Source organism: Gymnogyps californianus, chromosome 2, assembly GCF_018139145.2.
Source record: "Gymnogyps californianus isolate 813 chromosome 2, ASM1813914v2, whole genome shotgun sequence".
Lineage (NCBI taxonomy): Eukaryota > Metazoa > Chordata > Aves > Accipitriformes > Cathartidae > Gymnogyps > Gymnogyps californianus.
Genome location: NC_059472.1, coordinates 145,668,972 through 145,691,753, shown reverse-complemented (window position 1 = coordinate 145,691,753; position 22,782 = coordinate 145,668,972). Strand labels below are relative to the sequence as shown.

Below are 22,782 nucleotides of genomic sequence, written 5' to 3'. Positions count from 1 at the left end.
TAATAAGCACATCAAGTTTGTCCCTTTTGGGAAGAGGCAAGCATTATATTGAAGCCTGTTTGGAAAAATTTGGCTTTATTTCTGATTCGTTCCAGCTCAAATGACTGATTTTATGCTATAGTTGGTGCTTTCAGTTGAATTCAGTTCAATTTTTTTGTAAGTATATACGATGAACAGTTTTTCCAATGTATCTCAGGTGACCACTTCTCAGGAAAACAATTAAAAATCTGTAAAACCACCATTTTGCAAGAATTAGGCAACTGGTTCAATTTTTAATGCAACTTTGGATAATCACTGTCAAAGATATCTGAGAGACAAAAGGCCTCTTGTATATCTTTAAGTACCTTCCCAAGGACTAATATCATTGTGCGTAGATGGATGTTATCATACCTGATTTTTAAATAAAAGCCAATCTTCAGGACATCCTCCAGGAGGTGAAGGTACTGCTGAAGGAAGTGTTGCATTTATAAAACTTCTGTGCCTCTCACAGATATAGCCATTTGAAAAACCACAGCTGACATCATTCCACAAGCCTGAAATCAATTTATATACAGAGAATAAGACACTGAATAAGACTGAAATTTGTGGGAAAGTGAACTGGCTTCCATGCTTGTAGGTTCAAAAGCAATCTGCCTGGGAATGTGAGAGAACATGCTTCATTCAGCTCAACTCTACCTCCCATCATCACTGCTTACAGGAGGACTTTGGTCCTGCTGTGACTGGGGGAGTAGTGGCCATACGAGATGGCTGATATGGCAGCTCCGTGACCTCTGAGTAGAACCCACCCGAACAGCTTTGTTGCACTGAAACATGCAAGTGTAAAGTAACACTTTATCAGTGAAAACACTGTAAAATATGAAACTCCATATATGTTCTATTCCTTTGCTAACTATTCTCTAATTATTTTTTTGAAAGACCAATTTGCTGTTGATTTGCATAGAACATATTGTTTGTGCAGTTGAAAAATCAGTGATCAAGTTGTCCCTGCATTCCCCATTAAAATCAATTTCTTGTATTCCACTTTTATGGCTAATATTGCCCCTGAAGAAACCTCAGATGTAATGACTATACTTTATTATGCATGTTTTCCCAAATTGCTAGGAAAAAATGGACTAAAGTTGGCAAGATATTTTTAACAGGGGAAGAGCAGTGCCCATAAAAATACTTTTTAAAAAAAGTTGTGTAACTCACCATCCTTTTCATTTAAGACCACACAATTTTCTTGAGCATCTGCAAAGTTGGGCTCACCCTGTGCCCAGGCTGCATAGTGCACTGGGCTTCCATCCATCCAACTGAAAAAAAACAGCAACAAAACAGTAGTGGTTGCTCAGACAATGTTCATGGAACAGTTCAGAAAAATCTACCTTAACATGCTAAAAATATTTTTTTTTCAAAATTACAGCTGAGTCTGTCTGTAAATTGAGTTTCCATTAGGATTAAAAGACCTTAGATAATGAAATCCCTGCATGTCAAGTCAAAGAACAAAAATACCTTTATTTTTAACAGAAGTATTCATAGCATGTATATTCCCTATAAAAATGCCATTTAAAACTGTTTTTACAATGTAGTTAAACCAAGAGAGAGCACACATTTCAACATGCAATATAACTCTCTGAATCTGCATTTAAATCCCTTGCAGTGGTCCCTCTGAAGGAACTCTGGCATTACAAAACTTCTACAACCACTTTTTATGAATCTTGATGTAGCTTGTTTACCTACCTGAACTGTTGATCAGCATTCTGAATTAATCCTATGAGATATGACTTCAATTTGCCATTTTTTAAGATCTAAACACAAAAATGTACTTTTAGTTAGTGCTTTCTAGTATTTAGTAGTTATCTAATATAAAAAAGTGTAATTTTTGTGCTATGAAAGCAGATAGGTGAATACATATTGTATAAATGATCATGTGTAGTCACGAGAGAGGACCCCTGTTGAAGTAAATACCATACAACACATGCTTTTGCTTTGTTATCTTTATTGCTGCTTTCCCAGTTTTGACTGCATTACTGGTATGATCAAAGCTTTCAAAGTTGTGTTACCAATTTAAAAAGAAACAAGCAAGACTTGAGAAAAAATTTAGTATAAAATTTTTTGGTACTTTCCTGTTCTTAAGCAGCCATGTAATTCCTGTGTCTCAGGCTGTCTGTCCTCTCCTCCTTTCCCATCCTTTCCCACGTAATAAAAGCAAGCATCTAATAGTGTGAAACCAAAAGGAGGTTGTGTGGCTACTTTTGTATTAGTAAACAGAACAGGATTATGGCAGAGGTTTGAGGCAACATCCATGCTATTAAATTGTTAGCATGCCCCTGCCACGGCTTTGTCATGTGCCCATCAGAACCATCTCAGGCAGCGTGTAGGCAGTGCCCTTGAAATACATGAAGTTTTGCTACATGTTGCAGGAGAACTAATTCTTGAAGGTCCTAGTTCGTCAGTCCCTGACGTGGACCAGGCTAAACCTTTCTTTGAAAAGCTGTTTTGTTCAGCAGCATGATGTGGTATGTGACCATCAGAGCTACACTGGCAGTAGCCTCACATCTACATGTAACACTGTATTCTAGAATATGATATTCGGATGAGAGGTAACCACCCTGTCAAAAGGACAGTTTTCTCAGTATACACCTAATCTGCCTGTTCATTGCTCCTTATATATATTTGGTCATGGGCAGAACTCTGTTTAGATTAGAATATACAAGAATATACCCACCCTAGTAAACAGTAAATTCTTTTGTATTCATTTTCCTAAAGAGAAGCTCTATTCTGTAGAATAAATATTTTTTTGATTGAACATTTAAATCTACTGGTAATAAAATGTAGTAATATTATGCAACAAGCACATTCTCCTGTACTTCACAAGCATACGCAGCAGGATATATAGGCCATACTTTGTATAACATAGCCAAATTTCCTCTTACACATTTCCACAAAAATTTTCTTTCACTATTATTTCCAATAGTAGCAAGATCTCCGTGATTGTTTTTGCAGAATGTTCTGGCTTTCTCCATAGAGGTCTTTTCTGTGCTGAAAAAATATTGTTTGTCTCCTTTTATAATCCAGCCATCTTCCGTGACTTCATACACTGCAACACAGAAGAGGAATCTCTGTATTCTTCACAGTTCCTACACAAAGCTGGTGTTGTTACATGATACCACCCTTTAGATAAGAGAAAATAAGCAGAAGCTTACTGGCAGAAGGGCCCGGAGGTTCTGGTTTCAAGGGTGTCCCTGTAATGAAATGGGAAAAAAGAAGATGTAAAATGTTTCCCAAATGTTGAGCCAGTATAAATGTTCAGTTAGTGGAAATTAGCTTCATGTCTATCAATTTTTCATATTTTACATATTCAATGCAGGATATATTTATATAGTATCTTTGGTGCACAGAAAAAATGGATGTTCAGGGAATAACAGATGCATTACAGGCCTACATCTCTGTCTAGGTAGATTTTTGGTAAGTGCATCTTGTACATCCTGAATGTTGCCTGAATTAGGTGACTGAAGTTAGTCTGAATGAGTACTTGTTTCTGAAAGAAAACTAAAGAGTGAAAATACTTTATGTCAGTGTTGGTATACTTCGCACAATAATAAGAGATTCTTTATGGACATTGTCTTGTATTTGAACAAGAAGTTCAAATACTAAACAAGTTTTTGCTTCAAAGTAATTCAAATTTTATTTGTATTCATTTGTTTGTGTAGGTTTTTTATTCTGTGAAACTACTTTGTGAAGAATCACATTTGACTGAAAATCCACCAGCTTTTGAGAAATAATTTCAATGAAAAATTTCCACATCACACAGAATGGGATATAGGAGCAATGTTTCTCTAAACATGCAAGGCCAAGAACTATAAAAATGTAAAACAAACGTCACCTTTATAATTTTTTTCCACAGGAATTCATTGTAATGTTTGTGTTGCTATATGTGTAATTACATTAAATGAAGTGTGTGACACATATGCTGGGGTAAAAAAAAAGTCATGTCACCTTTTAAAAATAATCTCTTGTATGATTGGTTAAAAGATTTAAAAGAAAAAATATGTGTCTGTTCTGGAAGTGCAAAGTATTATGACTATTTCAGCATCTTTTAGTATGACATTATGCACTGCTGACTAATGATGGTAATTTCTTCAGGCTATAATTTCTGCCATTCATACACTAATAATAATTAACAGTATACAACTGCTACTGACACTTGCTAATGATTTTTAGTTGTGCTGCTCATGCAGGTGAGGACTTACAAAAGAAGTTACTAGGAAAGTTATCTTTACAACATGTCTTTGAGGTAGATGTCTATGACTACTACTTTTTAAGTACGAGAAACTGAGACAATGTGCCTTGGTTAGAATCAGATTATTTTGAATAATTCACCAGCACAGAAAAGATCTTATTTAGAAAAGTATCACTTTAAACATTAACCCTTACTGCTTCTGTGAAGGAACCCAGGGAGCCACCAAAGCAGCACTTCTGTTAGTCTTGGAAGTAAAATGTGTAACTCAATACAAAGCTATAATTGATTCCTCTCTTATTTCGCTGAATATCTTTCTCAACAGTAGTTACATTTGGAAAAAAAAAACCCAGAAGTATAAACATAGAAGATTTTGCTACTAGTATGAGAGGAAGATGTGAGCCTGCCTATTGTCTTAAAGTATATAAATTTTGAAGCTTGGATTGCCACCTTTTCATTACAGCAAGCCTGTTGTTACAGGAGTTTCTTTTCATGGCATCTTACAAAGAGAATGATTCTAGAATGCTGGTAGTCTTATTTAAATTAGAGTAGGTGACTAATGTGTCCTTGTGTAGCATTCTAGCTACACCTGAGCAGAGGAGTGAAGTTTCATTTCACAAAGGATACGGAAATTTAAATTAATCTTTTTTTTTTTTTTTTTTCAAATTGTAATCCTCTCTTTCTCCCTCTCTGCCCCCTCAGCCCCCAGCTTGGAAATTCCCTACAAGTAAAAGTTCCAAGAAACATACAGTTTCATGTCAGTCAAAGCTTCTGTTTTGATAAAAAGCTGCTTTTGTGCAGAGCAGTGGATTTTACCAGATAAGCCCTTGAGGTTGCTTTCACCTTACTTTCTATGATTCTATAATTACATAAACAAGTATATTTTCAGTAAAGCTTATAATATAATATATTTTTAAATAAAACAAAAAAAAAGTTTATTATTAACCGCTGAAATGTTGTATTCTGAAAGTATTTATGTCTTGACCTATTTTTCTTTATGCAAAATTCCTGTGAAATCAACCAAATATTCTGCCAGCATGTAACTTGCAGAACTTCCTGTTCTGATAGAATGAGATTCAGCTTAAATTTCTTCCTAATGTGAGTTTAGAGTAAAAAGTAACCTACCTTTCTTTATTTCACAAATCCAGTTATGACTGTATTCACAGTGCACCTTAATCCACGACGTGGAATGCTCTTCACTGATTGCTCCACAATATTCAAAAGCAGTATTGTAAAAATAATGATTTTTCTTGTAATTCACCTACAGAAGAAACACAGCTTTGGTTTCTATTCTTATCATACAGGGAAAAAAGTAGTCTGGAAGGAAAGAGAAGTAGCAGTGAAGTTTCAAACCACTCCTTACTTTCCTCCTATGGCTGTGCAGCCTATGTGGGCTATTAAAGCAATACAGGGGAAAGAAACATGGCAATGTATCACCAGAGACCAATAAAATTTAGGGGAGACCTTTCTCGTATATTTGCCACTTAGATAATAGTCTCTGTAGCTGTAACTAGTATTCCATGTTACCACTGTTGTGATGGTATAACCTCAGGGTTTATTGGCCTTTTTCTTTTCCAAACCGGTATGAAGAATAATGATTTAGAGTTACCCAGTGGCAAGGTAGACATTTTTGGGAATTCTTATACAACTTTCATCCACACCAGTCATGGAAACAGCTCCAACAGCGAAAAAGTCAGAACAGAAAGAAACTGGCAAGGTCAAACACTCACCGGTGATCCGTCACTCCAGGAAAGCCCACCATCAGGATCCAAACACTGCAAACCTATCCAGAAAGGCTGAGATGATGGGGGTTTTTTTCTAGAGTGTGAAAAAATGTATAATGGAAGAAGAGGATGCATGTGGTTAGCTCTGCTAAATTTTGCAACTTATGTGGGACAATAACTCTCACACTTATTGAAGACTTCAAATAGAGTAGAAATTTTACAAATAACAAAATGCTGTTGGTCAGCAAACTCCCATTAGCAAGTAAATGAAGTTCACACCTTAAAATTTTCTACTTTGCAAATGGTTGTGTTGAAAACACAGCACATTGTTTTTCTTCATTGATGTGATTATAGTGTTCTTTGAGAAATAAAATGTTCAGGTTTGCTGGAAGTCACAATTTAGTTTCAAAATGGTTCAGTGAACAAACTTAGAAATGGGTCTGAAGGAGCAGCAGTCAACCAATTTGGTTGTTGGGTTGGGTTTTTTTAATCTAAAAGATTTGCAGATGATGACAAATTTTAGGAACTCCAAAAATGTCTTTGAAAATGGTACCCATATGAAACATTTTCAGTTCTTTTTCTTATGACTATGATGATAAACAGATACAGATTTTCAACTAATTATCTCAGGAGCAACTCAAGAATATTATCATTTATTCCTATATAATATATTGTTACACCAAAATATCAGTTATTAGATATTTTGTTTACTTACATTATTAAGTTTTCTATCACTGTTTGCTCTTCTTCACTTCTAATGGCAGCCAAGTCTCCTCCTATTTCTCTGCAGAAATCTCGGGCTTCAAACCATGTTTTCTTTTGGTTTTCTTCTCTCACAAAAACCTATAGATACAGGTAGAACACTATGTTTACAGCATGTTAAAAATAAATCTGCTGGCTGCCTTGGCTAAGCAAAATAGGAAAACATTCCATTACAATTATCATATATAATATGGATTAAAGAGTATGCTAATTGGATAACCTTACGTATCACTGATAGAGTGGTAACTGCAGTGATTTCCGTGAATAGTTGTGTAAAAGCTTACTACATTTGTGCAATAATGTGCCATTCTCTGAAGTTTAGATGCCCTATCTATTTGGTGCTCTTCTGTCTCATGAGTAGGATTATTGGAAAAAAAAAATACTTACTCTGAAGCATGAATTAGTGCTTTTGCTTGTATCCCAACCCAAGGGACATTTGGAATCAGAAACGGTTTCAGGAGCAAGAGGAAGAGTGATTTTTTCAGCTAGTTTTTTGCAGAGAAATTTAGCCTTGACTTCACAGTTCTGAACATCCCATAGTCCAGCTGCATTTCCAGTCCTTAGGGCAACACAACCGGCCTCATTCCCTTTGTGAGATATAAAAGAAAATTGAAATTTGTTTTGAAGTGGTTCCCTTGACATTTTTACAGCTCATGTGATTCATTTACAAAAGACTGTTTGAAATATTAAGTGTAGTGTCCGCTGAAAGGAGGAGCTTTGTAAGAAGAGGAAACCAGCAAGCAGAGTCCTTCATCATCTTCCCTCCCCTTTGAAAAGCTTTACAAGTGCATGAACAACCACTTGCCTGCCGCTTTCCTATGCCACTCACTGCAAGGATTTGGCAGCCTGTCGCCCAGGCTGGAAGGGATTTTCCCTTTCTGCTCAGTTTGATTTTGCTCTTGTAAGCAATGAGGAGCCAGAAAAGAAATATTTTCATGGCATCATAGAAAATCATAGAATCATAGAATCATTTATGTTGGAAAAGACCCTTAAGATCATCGAGTCCAACCATAAACCTAACACTGCCAAGTCCCACTAAACCATGTCCCTACGTGCCACATCTACATGTCTTTTAAATACCTCCAGGGACGGTGACTCAACCACTTCCCTGGGCAGCCTGTTCCAATGCTTGATAACCCTTTCCGTGAAGAATTTTTTCCTAATATCCAATCTAAACCTCCCCTGGCACAACTTGAGGCCATTTCCTCTTGTCCTATCACTTGTTACTTGGGAAAAGAGACCAACACCCACCTCGCTACAACCTCCTTTCAGGTAGCTGTAGAGAGCGATAAGGTCTTCCCTGAGCCTCCTTTTCTCCAGGCTAAACAACTCCAGTTCCCTCAGCGGCTTCTCATAAGACTTGTGCTCTAGACCCTTCACCAGCTTCATTGCTGTTCTTTGGACACGCACCAGGACCTCAATGTCTTTCTTGTAGTGAGGAGCCCAAAACTGAACACAGTATTCAAGGTGCAACCTCACCAGTGCTGAGTACATGTATCAAAGACACTCCTATTTCAAAGGCAGGATGTTCATGCATGTCGTCATGGATGTGTTTTAGCAAAGATGGGAAACAGTTTAGAATTACAGCACAGAAAGATGCCTAGTGGCATAAATTTACTCCAATGGCAGAGTACCAGGCATTGCTGCGTTCCAGTTTGTGTACAGAACACCTTCACCAGTCACCCACTTGAACATCCCTTGCTCTTCCATGTCTGAGAGACCAATCCAAAAATACTTCTCAGAGCTCAGACCAACAAGGCTGGTCAGGTACGCTTGCTCATATCTGAAATGACAGGAGTCAGATGGGGATTAAGCCTAGCTTTCTCTTAGTCTGCCATTTCTCAGCATCCTAGACAACACAAGACTAGAATGAATGGTCTCCATTAGGTTTCCTTTTACATGGAAATATGTTGCTTAACTGGGTACCCGTGGGACTAGCTTCAATAGCAGGTGAAGCTGTGCTATACTGAAAAATTGCTTCTTACAGAACAGAAGCAGCTGTGGTCTGTTCTTTCAGAGTAAAGTACTGGAAAACATGAATGTGTAAAATATATTGAGTTAGAAAAGACATACTGTATTTATTGGGCTTTTTTTTCCTCCAGAAAAAGGAGGAAATAAGAATAGAAAAGAATAGAAAAATTCTGTTTTTCTAGTTTCATTTTTTTTTCCAAAATGTTCTCAACTATTTTATAAAATTCCAATATTATTGCATCAGATATACAGTTTTTAAACTCTTTTCCTACCTGTCTCCTATACTTGTTAAATAACCACTGCTCCTTTCACAGGTTTTCTTTGCTTCTGAAAACGTTACAGAGGTATGTCCAACCAGGTAGCAGTAAAAACCATGTCTTTCCCAGCCCTGTCAAGAACATGTGAAATATTCTTGCAGTAAAAAGAGTGTATGTTATGGTGCTTGAACTTCAGTGTATACTCTTAACGTATTTTTAATATAACCTAATGCAATAATGTATTCATTAGAATTCCAGCAGACTAATGGAAATTAAGCTTAGTAAACATCCAGAAAGAAGAGATTTAATGCATACGAGTCCCCCTTTTTTGACAATTAGTAACTGATAAATTATAACTGATAAAAAAGTCAGAGGCACACAGAATGGAGAGTGTATTCAGAAGCGGGTGAATAAAATACTTCCTTGTTCAGAACTGAAGAGAGTAGTCTGTGTTATAGTGTGGTGCTGACTCAAGTTTCCTGATGTTTCTAGGCTAAAAGAACAGTAACTAGACTAATTAATTGATTGAACTCATCAGCTCACCTAAAAAGTCTGACTGAAGAGGTAGCGTAAAACTGTTGAAAAGCAAAATGCTCAAAATTACAGCTGAATTCCAAGTCACTTTTCCCTTCTATACCAGCTCAAGATTTGCTTGCTGCACCCAAGAAAGGTAAATAAAATCTGTGTTCAGTATTTGGCTGCTGCCTAGTTCCATCTAGCACAATGAGTCTCAGCTCTGTTCCCCATATGGGGTTGTGGGAAATGTTACTAAATATAGAACAGTAGTAAATAGGAAAGTAAAAAGAGGGAAAAAGAGAAGAAAAAAAAAGCAGTAGGATACAATAACCTGTTCAAAACAAATTCACTCATAAAAGCAATTTGATAGTTTTGATTTGGCTTCAATAGTAAGATTTGTCATCATCTTGCATCATGTCACAGAGTCCAGAAATGGTTCCCAGTCTCTACTACGTCTTAGGTAACCACAGATGGTTGCAGAACAATATAACAAATATGCAGAAAACCACAGTAATGGCTTTAGCCTCTTTCACAGACAGTTCTGAGAGATAATGGGCCTGACTCATATTGACTAAAAAAATTTAAAAATAACTGTATTTTAAATACGGGAATGTAGTGAAAATTATCACCCTGGATTTGATGTACAATCATACTTGTCAGGGAAAAAAAAAAGAGATTGTTTCAATGTCAAGTGGAGCTTGTGAAAACAATGGATTTTTGCTAACCAGTTTCTTGGTTACACTTTCTTCTTACCTTCAGGCAGGCAGGATCAGTCTTTGCTGTCCCAGAAACTCCTTGCAGTGGGTCTCTTCTGCAGACGTAACCTAACTTTCTATCACAGGCACTGTCTGCCCAGTATCCATCCTAGATGCAGTTTGGGAAGAGGTGAAAAATAGTGAGGCAGAACCTGTTTCCTTTAGAAATGTTATTCTTTTTTTTTTTTTTTAATATTTTTTCAATGGGAGAGTAAAGATCTGTACTTTTTAATGAATTCCAAGTATTTGTGCTTCATTGTGAGGTTGTGTTAAGCTAACTAAGTGTCATGGGCAGACTATTAAGGTTTGCTTGGCATATAATGTACACTCACAATTAGATATGAACATATATCTAGTTATCTCTAATTTAATTTTAAATTTAATTTGGAACAACCATCTTTCTGAGTGAATAAAGATACCATTCCCTGATTTCTTTCTAAGTTGCATTCAAAAAAACCCTAGAAATAGAAACAAAAATCAAATAGTATAGTGCTACACAAATGTGGGATGATTCTACCTCTCCTGCCATAATGACACAATCTTCTTGCCCATTGATCGCATGGGTTGGTTCTCCAGGCAACCATTTGGTATATGTCACAGGAGTCCCATCACTCCACTCAAAGTACATCTGAGTGTTGAGGTCATTCAGACCAATCCACAGCTCATCCACAGCTTCTAAGAACAGAAATTCACCTGTGTTAGTACCCAAGTTGAAACAGTCCATAGGAGCAAGATTTTATGGAGATGAGCTGAAATTGCCATGTTACAATACAAATTCATCTAGATTAAATGGCAGTGGAGTTTATTTTAAGATCTAATTCACATTCTTCTTTCAAGAAGTTAAAAAGTGAGATACCAGCAGGAAATGAGATTCCTCAGCTTTATCAGTAAAAGTCCATTACTGTATCTACAGCTACAAGGTGTCTGAGGCAGATAATCAGCCCAAATACTGCAGTAACTAGGGGTGTTATTTCCTTCAAGTGATTTCATGCAGTGAAAAACAAATGAAAATCAAAATGAAAAGAATGAAAAAGAAAATGAAGAGAGCACTAATGATTCCTCTTGTGGTTTTTTGGTGTTTGGGGTTTTTTAACCTATATATCTGTGAGCTTCCCTATAAATATTCATATCAAACAAATAAGAAATTTTTTTAAATATCCTGTAAGATTTCTAATAATATAATTCTCCATTTGTACCAAACACTACCCTGTAGAAATACTCACTGTAGCCAAGCTGAGACAGTATGAAGTCATGCTCCTCGGGGTTGTGGATACTGGCCAGATTGCCATTGCTCTCATTGCAGGAAATTAGGGCTTCTCTCCATACTCTGGGGTCTCTATGAACCATGAAACAGTGATCTCCATAGGGCAGCCATCCTTCTGGGCATTTAACAGGCTCTGCATCCCCTCAAAATCAATAGATATTTTAAGTTTTTAAACAGTGCAAACTGAAGTCTAGAATAACTGCAATTACATTTGAAATCAGTTAATTAACTAATTAGAATGAAAATGGAGTGATTAAAAATAAGCAGTACTTCTAGTCATTCCTCATACATATAAAACATTTTAGTCTGTTTGCTGTTGCACACTGTACTTTCACAGAAAACATACTGCATTTAAACAAAAGAGGAAAATAATGGAGCCAGTGGTTACTGGGCTTCACTAGTGTGAAATAGTCACTTTTGGACAGAGGCATATTTTGGAATTCCATGTATAGTGTTTTCACACAATATACACCACCCAATTATGTTTTGCATATTTCAGAAAGGCATTATTACTGCAGCACAAACAATTCTCTGCACACATGGCTTTCCATACTAAGTCTCATTAAATAAATCAGAGAAAAGCCGTCTGAAAGAACTTGCTCTTTTTTGCCATCTTTCTAGGTTACAGGCAATGCCACTGAGAAGGTGGTTTGAGCCTATTGGTGCCATCTTTCCAAGCCTTCAGTGATAAGCCTTGGTGTTTTCATTAGAATGCACTGCAGGAAGGGTGAGGCATCTCTAACTTTATTTTCACGTCCATGCAGTCCATGATGCTTTTGTGACAGTGTATGGCTTAGACCAGTGCCTCTGGAATTGAGAATAATAACATGAAATAAAAATTGCTTGTGTACTTACTGGGTTCCGGGAACATTTCCAGTATTTAAATACATTTGGTTAAAGAAATAACAGTATGCTTTGTTCTGTGCCACTCATCAAAGCAGAAGAACAAATGACAATCTTTTTTTTTTATTTTCTTTAGCCCTGAAATTTCATTTTAGTGACACAAATTTTGTCTTTATCAAAGGGTTTTTATTTGCTTGACATACCTGATGGAAGAATGAAAGGATCCAGTGTGGAGTTTTCCTGTTTACAAATATAGCCAACTTTCAGCTCACATGGCTGGTTTTCCCATTTAGCATCTCTTCTGGGATTTAGCACTGCACAGAGTTTCTCAGGCTCAGGCTCAGGGCTTCCTTTATAAAATAAAAAAACAAATGATTTTTTTGTAGCACAGAACAATTTACTTCCAGCCTTTCCATGTGTCAATTATGGACTCCTGACTTCATTGCTACAGTTATTTTTCTACTGGAGATAAGGAAATGTAATTTAAAAGTACCCATCAAAACATTTCTGCAGATGCTTGTTGCATAATTCACACTTTCTGCCATATTTCATTGCAGAATAGCGGTCTCAAAAATAAGACATTCCTATAAGTTTTGTGAAAATTGTTGGCTTGCACAGAAGAGAGACTAAACTTTGAGCCTGCACTGATGGAAAGGCTGTAGCAAGTCCTTTCCTTGCCCCCGCCACCTGTTTAATCAGCCTGTGCATAGGGGTCAACATACATCCATTAAGGAATATGTAGATCACAACCACTTGCAGAATAAATTATATTGTTGCCCAGTCAGTAGATGCTGGACTGAAGAGTCCAGACGTTGAAGGGGTACCTGGTCCTGCTACAGTTGCGATGCTGTACACAGACTGTAGGAAATCAAAGTTCATAGTTTCACAGCTCGTGAAACATCTAGTTTTATACACAATTTGTTGTCAGGACCCAGTTATGCTAATAGGACTAAGTAATGAGCTTAAAACACTCAGTTACATTCATGAAATCAGAGAACATAGTTTGAGCTAGTATTTTTGGACAGGAACACAGTAAGGTGGCATCTTAACATAGTTCATGTTCAGACAAGGAATTTTACAGATGTGAAGAGAGAACAGTGTTCTTCAGAGTAAGAACCATCAGCTGCTAACAATAAAAAGAAATTTCAAAACCTGAAAATTAGACTTCTAGCTCTGCATTGTGGAACTAAACCAAGCTCAGTAAATGAATATTATTTGTTAAAAATATGAGACAAAAGCAAAATGCCACCGATCTGTGAGATATGTTGTCTGGCAGTTCAGTAGGGAGTGGTGGGAACCTAGATTGGACAAAGCCTGACAGGGTAGGCTTCCTCTTTATGGGAGCATGTTAGATGGCTTCTAGTTTCCAGAGTTGTGTTTAGCAGAGCACAAAAATAATATGGAATTCCTAAAATAAAATACAAGGCACATCTTTTGGATGAGGCATACCAAATCACATGTGAAAACGAATTTCCTCATTTCCACAATGTCCTTGCAGGGGAGTCTTTCCTTTCTATGTCAGGTTCTGGTCCAGCAGCTTTCAGTGGTGTGCTGGAACAAAAAAGTTCCACTCAGGCCCTTTGGGAAGGTCCTTTCTGCACGTCCCTTCGGCAACTTGGCTGCAGATTTGCTCCTTGCTGCAAGCCGAGCCTCCTCACATGCCCTCACACTTGCTGTGTGTCTCTCCCCTGCCTGCCGCTGCAACCAGCCCTCCAGGAGGTTCTCCAGGACCACTGTCCTTGGGGAATGGGCAGTGTTTTCCTCTTCTCAGAGATCCACAGTGCAATGACTTTTTTTTTTTCCCCCTCCCCCCAAAAGATACAACTTATAATAAATTTGCAGTAAACTGGAAATATGTAGATTAACTCATCATAATAACCATCATGTGGGGATACAGGAACTCAAGGGTGTGGGCTGCTTGACCTGAGAGCCAACTGTTCCTCTTCTCTGCAAGGCTTGAGGAATTTGACCAGCTCAGCAGAAGATAGAAAACCCTCTACCAGACTCAGCAGCTCTGGGCTTTCCCTTCATCCTCTGTGCCAGATGAAAAGAGGTGGCACCTTTGAGACTTGGGGAAGGCCAAAAGATGGAATATGCATGCATTTGTTCAGCAAGCAAACATTCAGCATTTGCTGCAACCAGCTGTTGCCATGACAATCATTAAGTGACTTTCAAAGATAAACTGCCAATGCTGTGAACTCTATTTACAGTCTCTCTTGAATGTTAAAGAGGAGAGAAGAAAAGAGGAAAAGCATAAAAAGTGAAGGGGAAGGCTTTGAAAGACTGGTGGTCACTGACAGCTGAGTCCTTGCAGGATGCAGGGTCTGATAACCCTTGTGAGAGTTGAAGAGACACAGAGGTTTCAACTGACTTGAAGGCATTCCTAATATGCTGCAGCTCAACTAGTGCTTTCACTTTATCTGCTACTGATAGGAGATGAGTTTATTTAGCTCTTCTGCTTGAAACTCCTTGTGATATATCCAGTGAAGAAAAGCATCATTCTCAGCCTTTTAGTCTCACATGTCTCATAAGCCTTTCAACTCCATTTCCTCGTGTTCCTGGGGAATACTACAGGACTGTAATTAATATGCATTCATCGTACTGGTGGGAAATATTAATTCCAAAAACAGTTAAAAAAATGATTACTACCTGGTGCCCAGTTAAAGTATCTGAAGGGAATGTCACCGCTCCACTGCCAGCCACTGTTGAGATTCAGACTGTTAAGCCCAATCCAGAGAGAGGATCTCTTGCTGTCAATCAAATCTAGGTAACCAAAAGAGTTGAATTCTAATGAGATTTGTTAGGAAATGCTCTGCATTTTCGAAGTTTGGAGGAAGATAATAAATGTCTGCCTAGAGATTTCTAAGTTCAGTACAGACTCCATGTTTACTGATAATAAACTCAGACAGTTTATTCTGTAGATAAAGAGTAGAGAATGGCAAAAGACTATTTTGCATATTAGTTTATCTGAATTTAATGCTATTCTACAGTTATATGTAAGCAATAAGCTTTGAGAACTGAAACACTGAATTGCTATTGTTAATATTTATGTTACAAGTTTGCTTGATTGTGATGCAATTGATACAGGGCCTTCGCTCTATAGAGTCTATGTGTAAATCCAGAAAGTCTTTAGATTTTTAATAGTGTTTTGTATAAAATTTGTATTGTATTTCCAAAAATCTATTTCATTAGATATATGTGAAGAATACTGATTGCTTAACGCAGGAGTCATATAATGACTGCCTCCTATAATGACATTCCTTCTTGTAAGGTCCCTTTCTGGGACCTTTCTGGTGTTTTCTGAGCTTGAGCCAACTTTTGCTTAATTAGCTGGAAATTCTTAACTTCAATAATAGTAATAGAAATAATTTCAAATGGCAATTCCACAACTTAAAAAAGTTCCACCTATAAAAAGCTTAATTTGCAGTAATTGTGCTATTTCTCTAGCAGTACATATACCATTTTTACATCACCTATTCATTGTAAGGTGACTAAAGCACAGAAACATTTGTAATCAGTCAAAAAAACCTTTTTGACACTCTTTTTACTGAGTCTTGCTTATTAGTTCACCTCTTAGATACATTTGTTCATGTATCTCTGTGACACTTAGTAATTCTGCGTTCTGCTGCTGGCAGCTCTTCCTTGCTTGGTGCCATGTGAGGGCTGACTGGTAGTTTATCTGGTAGTAGGTTCCTGTCAAAGGATCTGTACTCCAAAATCTGTCATTGTCTGTGTGAGAGAAAGGAGATTTAGTATTGCAGTTTGTTATAAAGATCTTACACAAAATGTTATGAGAAAATTTAACTGCAAGCTTACTTGTGAAATGAGATTCTGGAGCAAATAAGGCTCAGACCCCCAAAACCCATACTCTTCCGTTAGCTTGCTCTTTGTTAAGTAAACGAGGGTTTACCATTGACATTAGCAGAGATAGGCCTTTTATCCTTTATTTTCAGTTTCCCTTGTCAAATCTGGTAATCTCCAGGTGAAAAAAAAAATGGTGTAAAGAGATGAGTAAAGCAAAACTGCACCTTATCTACTCAGAAAACCTGTTCAGCAGCTCGTAGGCTATGCTCAAATTGATTTTTGGCTGAAATACAACTGAAATGCAAACATTTCTAATGATGGAAAGTTTGCTTTTCAAACTATGCCATCATCAATTACATTTGCAATGCTACAGGCTTGGGAAAGAGTGGCTAGAAAGCTGCCTGGTGGAAAAGGACATGGGGGTGTTGGTCGACAGCTGGCTGAATATGAGCCACCCATGTGCCCAGGTGGCCAAGAAGGCCAATAGCATCCTGGCTTGTACCAGAAATAGTGTGGCCAGCAGGACTAGGCAAGTGATCGTCCCCCTGTACTTGGCACTGGTGAGGCTGCACCTTGAATACTGTGTTCAGTTTTGGGCTCCTCACTGCAAGAAAGACGTTGAGGTCCTGGTGCGTGTCCAAAGAACAGCAACGAAGCTGGTGAAGGGTCTAGAGAACAAGTCTTATGAGAAGCGGCTGAGGGAACTGGAGTTATTTAGCCTGGAGAAAAGGAGGCTCAGGGAAGACCTTATCCTTCTCTACAACTACCTGAAAGGAGGTTGTAGCGAGGTGGGTGTCAGTCTCTTCTCCCAAGTAACAAGTGATAGGACAGGAGGAAATGGCCTCAAGTTGTGCCAGGGGAGGTTTAGAATGGATATTAGGAAAAAATTCTTCACTGAAAGGGTTGTCAAGCATTGGAAGAGGCTGCCCAGGGAAGTGGTTGAGTCACCGTCCCTGGAGGTATTTAAAAGACATGTAGATGTGGCACGTAGGGACATGGTTTAGTGGGACTTGGCAATGTTATGTTTATGGTTGGACTCGATGATCTTAAGGGTCTTTTCCAACATAAATGATTCTATGATTCTATGATTTTTTAAAATGTATTCCTTATTTCTAGTCTGCATGTGTTTTAGGTAATTGGAATTTAGAAATTGTCTTCTGAGAGCTCACTGTTAGCAAAACTGTTCCCTGGGCAAGTGTTAATAAGCTGTGATTACAACTTCCCCTAACTTTCTGTTTTGTTGAGGAAAAGATACTGAATTTCTTGAACAATTCATTAGAAGAAATGTTTTCTATTTTTTATCGTGTTTCTTTATGGCTGATTCACTTCAGATTTTTAACGTTCTTTTTGAATTGTAGACTCAGGTGTTAGTGATAGTGTCCCAACAATTCTACAATGCCAAATACTTCATGTTTGCTAGTTTATATCATGAGGATGTTCTGGGTTTTTTCAAGCTACTGCATGCAATATTGCACCAGGAAATAATTTTCAGTAATATCAGTGAAAATGGTGGTGGTAGTTGGTGGTTGATAATGAGTTGAACCTGGTTTCCCAGTGCAATACTCCTATCAAAATGACAAATAGTGAGTCCGTGGTATAGCACTGAAAAATTAGGTCTGAGGCAGCATTTTTTATATCTTCATTAACACCGTATTTTGGTGTCCTTCATCCTGCACTCAGATGCATATACATTTATATGTTCATATAACATTATCTTGTAATGTAATCTGAAACATTGCAAAGGAGAGGCTGACGATGCTGCTGTTTCAGTAAGACCTTTGAGCCAATCTTCTGATTTTATGTCTTTCAGAAAACAAACTACATCCTCCCATGGACTGTCAACCAATCTTGTTATACAGAACAGGGATTTGCATGGGTAGAAAAGGTTATACTACTGTAACCACAAATAGCAATGAGGCAAGGAGAATTAGGCTGTGAGTAGTGTCTCAATTTTCAGATGATTTTATGCTGAATGCAGTCATATTTAAAGCATACTGGTCTTTTCCTGGGTGTTAGCTACTGATGGACACACCCAGGCAACTTTCAGCCTGACTGTAGACTCATAGGAAACATTTTTGTTTCTTCTGTAAGGAATGTTATGGCATGACAGAGACATTTTTGAGTAAAAGAAAGTCATTACAAGGTTTTTCCCTTCCATATTATTAACAGCATCTCAGCATTGATTTATTTACCTAACAGTGTTGTATTATAGCATCTATGTCAGCATTTGGGACTTACTGCCAGTTGGACAGAACCCATACAAATGGTCTGCGTCAAAGTCGGGAGTTGTTGCACACCAGAGCAAGCCGTCTGACCTGCCGGCAGCCGTGCACCCGGCGTACAATTTACCGCTCAGCTGGAAGGGGAAGGCACACGGAGCTCCGTTGGCATTTCCTAACAGTGTAAACAGATCTGAGGGAGCAAAAGAGAAATTATAATATACGTATGGGAATCTGGGGGACCCAATTCTCTACGTACGTGTACTCTCCATAAGGCTATGTGGAGAAAGTGTTAGAAGTGTTACACCACTGTAACTGGGGACCTACTGTCACCAGCAGTGTCTTCCAAGCAAGTTCTGTGTAGGTCTTGCAATTTACCATTTGCTTATGATATCACCAGCTGTAACAGCTGGAAATAGAGCAGTTTCATACTGTAGCCAACTATGAAACAACTGTAGTGATTTTTGTCTCATATATTTAAATATAATTTTCTAAAAATAGCATTATTTGTTTATCATGTAGCTTAACTTCACATCATTCATTAAAAATAAATCATTGATTTAATTGTTAAATGTTGCGGGATTTTTGGCATCTGAAATCTCATAGAACAACGGAATGGTAGTGTGCATGGTATTATTTCCTTACATTTAATATTGGCATATTAAACGTAAAGATTTTTGCCTTTCATCCAACAATACTAATACAATTTCACTAGTACTAGTATACAGTTAAATAAAGTGCTTTGATTAAAGCTAACAATTAAAAATAACCTAGATACACCTTTGCTTTAAAAGTAAAGAAAAAAAATGCACATTTTTTGCACATACTGCATTCTGTCTGAAGCTAAGCAGCTGTGCATCTCCAGGACGGAGGAATACAGGCCTGAATATGTGAACTAATCATCCTCCAGTCCACCATTGCCTCAGGGGGAACAGCTGATGTTAGACTAAGGGGAGCAGAAATCAAAGGATGCTATCCGTGATAGCAAACAAGCAGGTTCAATATACCATCAAGATTAACCTTTAAACTTTACCTTCATGGCCTTGAGAACACAAATCATCCATGGTTCCATAGATCTTCCATTTATTCATCGTCACTGATCCTGTGTTCAGCACGATATTGTCTTCTTTTCTTTTGCCAGCACTGAGAAATAAATCTTCCCCTTGGATTGCCAAGGTCGCATTTCTGCACTCCCATTTCTGGAATTCACTTTTCTTGTTGCATGGGTACAAAGAAATTTTAGCCTGGTTTTGTTTGGAGTGCACTCCCAAACATTGTGCAAATGCCATGCTCATCACCTGGTGATCAGACACCCACCTGAATTTTTGTAACTCAGTGTTTTTCTTACAAGCAGCTGTTGTGACTGCATAAGAACTCTGAGCAATTAAACAGAGCTTAGTATCCTCATTGTATATTAAAAATATTTCATTGTCTGTAAAACAAAATAATCAAAATTAATGTATTTATGGTGAGCACATGGTGAGGGGAGCTTGTGAGGAAAGATGTGCTGTTGATTCTGTGGTTATCTGAGTCATGTCAGGAGACTGTAAATCTGAGTCACTTTTGCAAAGATCAAACAGCATTTTCAAGACTTTTGTTTCCTTCTGGGAAGGAAAAATATGTGCAGCTCATGTAAATAAAATACAGAGGAATAAGAGCACAAAATACATTATGACAGCTTCAAAAATATCACTATAATAGAATTTTCATGAATATAGTGGATTTTATTTTTCTAAATCCCTCCTGAAATACACATTTCTTTCAAGATTTCCAAAAGAGACCTTACTGAAGATTTGGAAGTTTGCCATCACTTCATGCACTATAGATTTAGCTCATGTTACATACATCTCCACAGGGTTGCATTTGTGCTTAATACAGTTAGTGAGTGAGCCTTCTGTGACTCTTGCTCCTTCTGTAATTGGCATGTTCTTTTATGGTTTGGGGTTTTTTTTAGGATGAAAAACTGTGCAACAGTGACTTGTTATCTTGCCTTGTTCCAGTATCCTCTCATTAGTACGTCTGTCATAGGAAGTCAACATCATTCACACAATCAAATCGCAAACATTCTCAGAAGACCCAACACCAGGCAGTATACAGAGGTAAAGATAATATAGGTGTGTGCCTGTGTGCCTGTGCATTGTCATAGAAAGACAATATGTGAATGCTGAACAAGCTAGCTAACACTCCCAAAGGATTATAGGCAGCCTAATTTAGTAATCCATCAAGACGAGTAGATCCTGATGGGAAGGGCTGCCCAGTACTGCAGTTGTACTGCCGACGTGTAAAGCAGCTCGTTCAGTGCTAGGCATCGGTCTGTGAACACAGCTGCCTGCTTTTCAAAACGTCAAATAGCGTACAGCTCCCACTGGCTTTGGGTCATGAGGGAGTGAAATTTGGACTACAGGGAATATTCTAGGACCTATGGGACAGGAGAGCAAGGCTTTGCAGCAGATGCAGCTGTGGCATCACCCCTGTATCCATCTGAGAGAATAACCACATAAGGGACAGCGAGATACCCTTCCAAACACTAAAGTAAATTTGTAGGACAAGGGTAGGATGTTAGGGCATGGCCGATGTTGAGTAGTGAACAGAGCAGAAAGTGTCTGGGAAATTCTGGGAACCTATGACAGGAAGAATAGTTCTTGTTAGGATATCTGTATTTAATGCTTGAGCTCTCCCAAGAAGGCCCTGTATTACTTTGACCAGTTTCGTAATCTATGGAAGTTTCACTTCTTCAAATCTAAATTTGGAGCTAAGATCTAGTTTCTTTTTCCCTTGTCTGTTTAGACAGAAAGTTTTAAATCTTATTAAGTCTTTTAATTCTTACTGCTAATTAAATAAGTGCTTAGTGTAGTGCCCTAAGTTTCAGCTATTGCCCCTCGTAGTATTTTTGTGTCTAATAATAGGAGTTCTCACTGGAAACTGTGAGGTTCGTGCTTGGGCTATCGTGTGTTTGCGTCCCAGCTCGCAGAACAGAGGGGAGATCCCCTTTTTGCACAGGCTAGTGCTGGCACAGCTCACATGGCAGAGTGTCTGCTTTCGGAAGCTATGAATTGTACCCCACTCCTCCACAAGTCTAATGAATTGAAGGATAAAGGAAAAATGTCCTTGAACCTTATCACCATCCTTACATTTAAAGGGAGCTGTGATCTGTCCTTGGTCAACTTCAGAGCCTTAACTACGCCTCTCATCCTTACTCTGAAAGCCATAGTGGTTATTCCAGTACTGTTCTTGACTCTGATCTTTTTAATATTTTTTTCACTGGCATCTTCTCAGCCACAGTATTACATCTCACATCAATCCACAAGCTCCATCTCATCCCACAAAACCTCATCCTTAAGCTAGGAGATACACATAGAGCACCCTGTTTAATTCCTTTCTCTTTTTCATTTTTCGTAACTCAGTCACATATACAGACAAGGAGTATGGAACACACTGTGAAGTCCATCTACTTCACAGAGCAGACATAACCAATAATTAAGTTGTATCCAAAAGGAAATCTTTATCCACATTCATGACTCTGTCCTGACTTCTGATTCCCAGCTTTACCCCATCTTGACTCTTCCTCTCTCTTTAAAAGTGAACCAACATCTCTGTATCTGCATCTTTTTTAAACTTCTGTGGACTCCAGTTAGGATGAATATGAAATGCAGGGTAGTCAAGCTGGGTGAAAATCTTAAAGAGCCTGAGAAACAAGCAAGACAACAAAAATGCCCACTTTCACATCCACTTTTGCAGGGGATAAAAAACAAAGACTCACCGAGTGTCTGAAAAGCAGTATGAACAAAAGAGAGGAAAACTAAGACTGTAGAAAAAGTCAAGTGTTTCATTTCTTTCTTCTTATTCACAAAGAGATGAGCTGAAATTAATTGCTGCAGTAGAAGTCCTTAAGGAACCAGTTGGCACTGGCTCCTTCTCAGTTTTGGAGAGTTTTAGTTGAAAGAGAAAACTCTGGGCTCTAAATAAGGAAATATCCTGTCACATGTGGTATTTTGAAATCTATAAATAATTACAAAATTCAGACATTGCATCTGAAAGTGAAGTTTCCATCTATTCGAATGCAAGTGGCAAAGTTTGAACAGTTCAACATCATTCTGCTGAATTATTTTTAAATTTCTTGGTTCTGCTCTGGGATTGTAAAGTCGTGACCCTCAAAGACAAAGAAGCAGGGAGTGCACTTTAAATGGATGTACTTTAAATCTCATACCTACATACCTGGGAAACTCAGAAAAAAATATATGCAAATTTCTTGGCCAGATAGGTCTTCACTGCTACAAAAGATATATTCATTTAATTTGATGCACCAAGCAATGTCAACTATTTCAGTGTGAAAAATTAACCCAGATGGGACAATTTAATTTTGCTTGGTAACTTGATAAACTGGGCACTATGTATATACCTGGCTTTTATGTTCTCCAATTTATCAACTGGTATAACTACTGCGCTGT

At 37.9% G+C, this 22,782-nt stretch overlaps 1 protein-coding gene across 1 annotated transcript in view; it reads right to left on the bottom strand.

Moving 5' to 3' along the window:
- The window catches only part of LOC127029899 (macrophage mannose receptor 1-like), a 33,601-nt gene extending 11,437 nt beyond the window's left edge, over nucleotides 1-22,164 (bottom strand). The window contains exons 1-20 of the mRNA XM_050915712.1: nucleotides 22,095-22,164; nucleotides 19,368-19,766; nucleotides 18,354-18,527; nucleotides 15,882-16,040; nucleotides 14,961-15,074; nucleotides 12,515-12,661; nucleotides 11,428-11,610; nucleotides 10,722-10,879; nucleotides 10,203-10,313; nucleotides 8,949-9,064; nucleotides 8,340-8,488; nucleotides 7,093-7,292; nucleotides 6,659-6,786; nucleotides 5,950-6,037; nucleotides 5,345-5,480; nucleotides 3,186-3,224; nucleotides 2,916-3,079; nucleotides 1,720-1,787; nucleotides 1,192-1,292; nucleotides 391-533 (exon numbers count right to left, since the gene is read on the bottom strand). Coding sequence (XP_050771669.1) covers nucleotides 391-533; nucleotides 1,192-1,292; nucleotides 1,720-1,787; nucleotides 2,916-3,079; nucleotides 3,186-3,224; nucleotides 5,345-5,480; nucleotides 5,950-6,037; nucleotides 6,659-6,786; nucleotides 7,093-7,292; nucleotides 8,340-8,488; nucleotides 8,949-9,064; nucleotides 10,203-10,313; nucleotides 10,722-10,879; nucleotides 11,428-11,610; nucleotides 12,515-12,661; nucleotides 14,961-15,074; nucleotides 15,882-16,040; nucleotides 18,354-18,527; nucleotides 19,368-19,766; nucleotides 22,095-22,164 — 2,847 coding nt within the window. The remainder of the gene's footprint in view (nucleotides 1-390; nucleotides 534-1,191; nucleotides 1,293-1,719; nucleotides 1,788-2,915; nucleotides 3,080-3,185; nucleotides 3,225-5,344; nucleotides 5,481-5,949; nucleotides 6,038-6,658; nucleotides 6,787-7,092; nucleotides 7,293-8,339; nucleotides 8,489-8,948; nucleotides 9,065-10,202; nucleotides 10,314-10,721; nucleotides 10,880-11,427; nucleotides 11,611-12,514; nucleotides 12,662-14,960; nucleotides 15,075-15,881; nucleotides 16,041-18,353; nucleotides 18,528-19,367; nucleotides 19,767-22,094) is intronic.
- Between the last annotated feature and the right edge of the window lie 618 nt (nucleotides 22,165-22,782).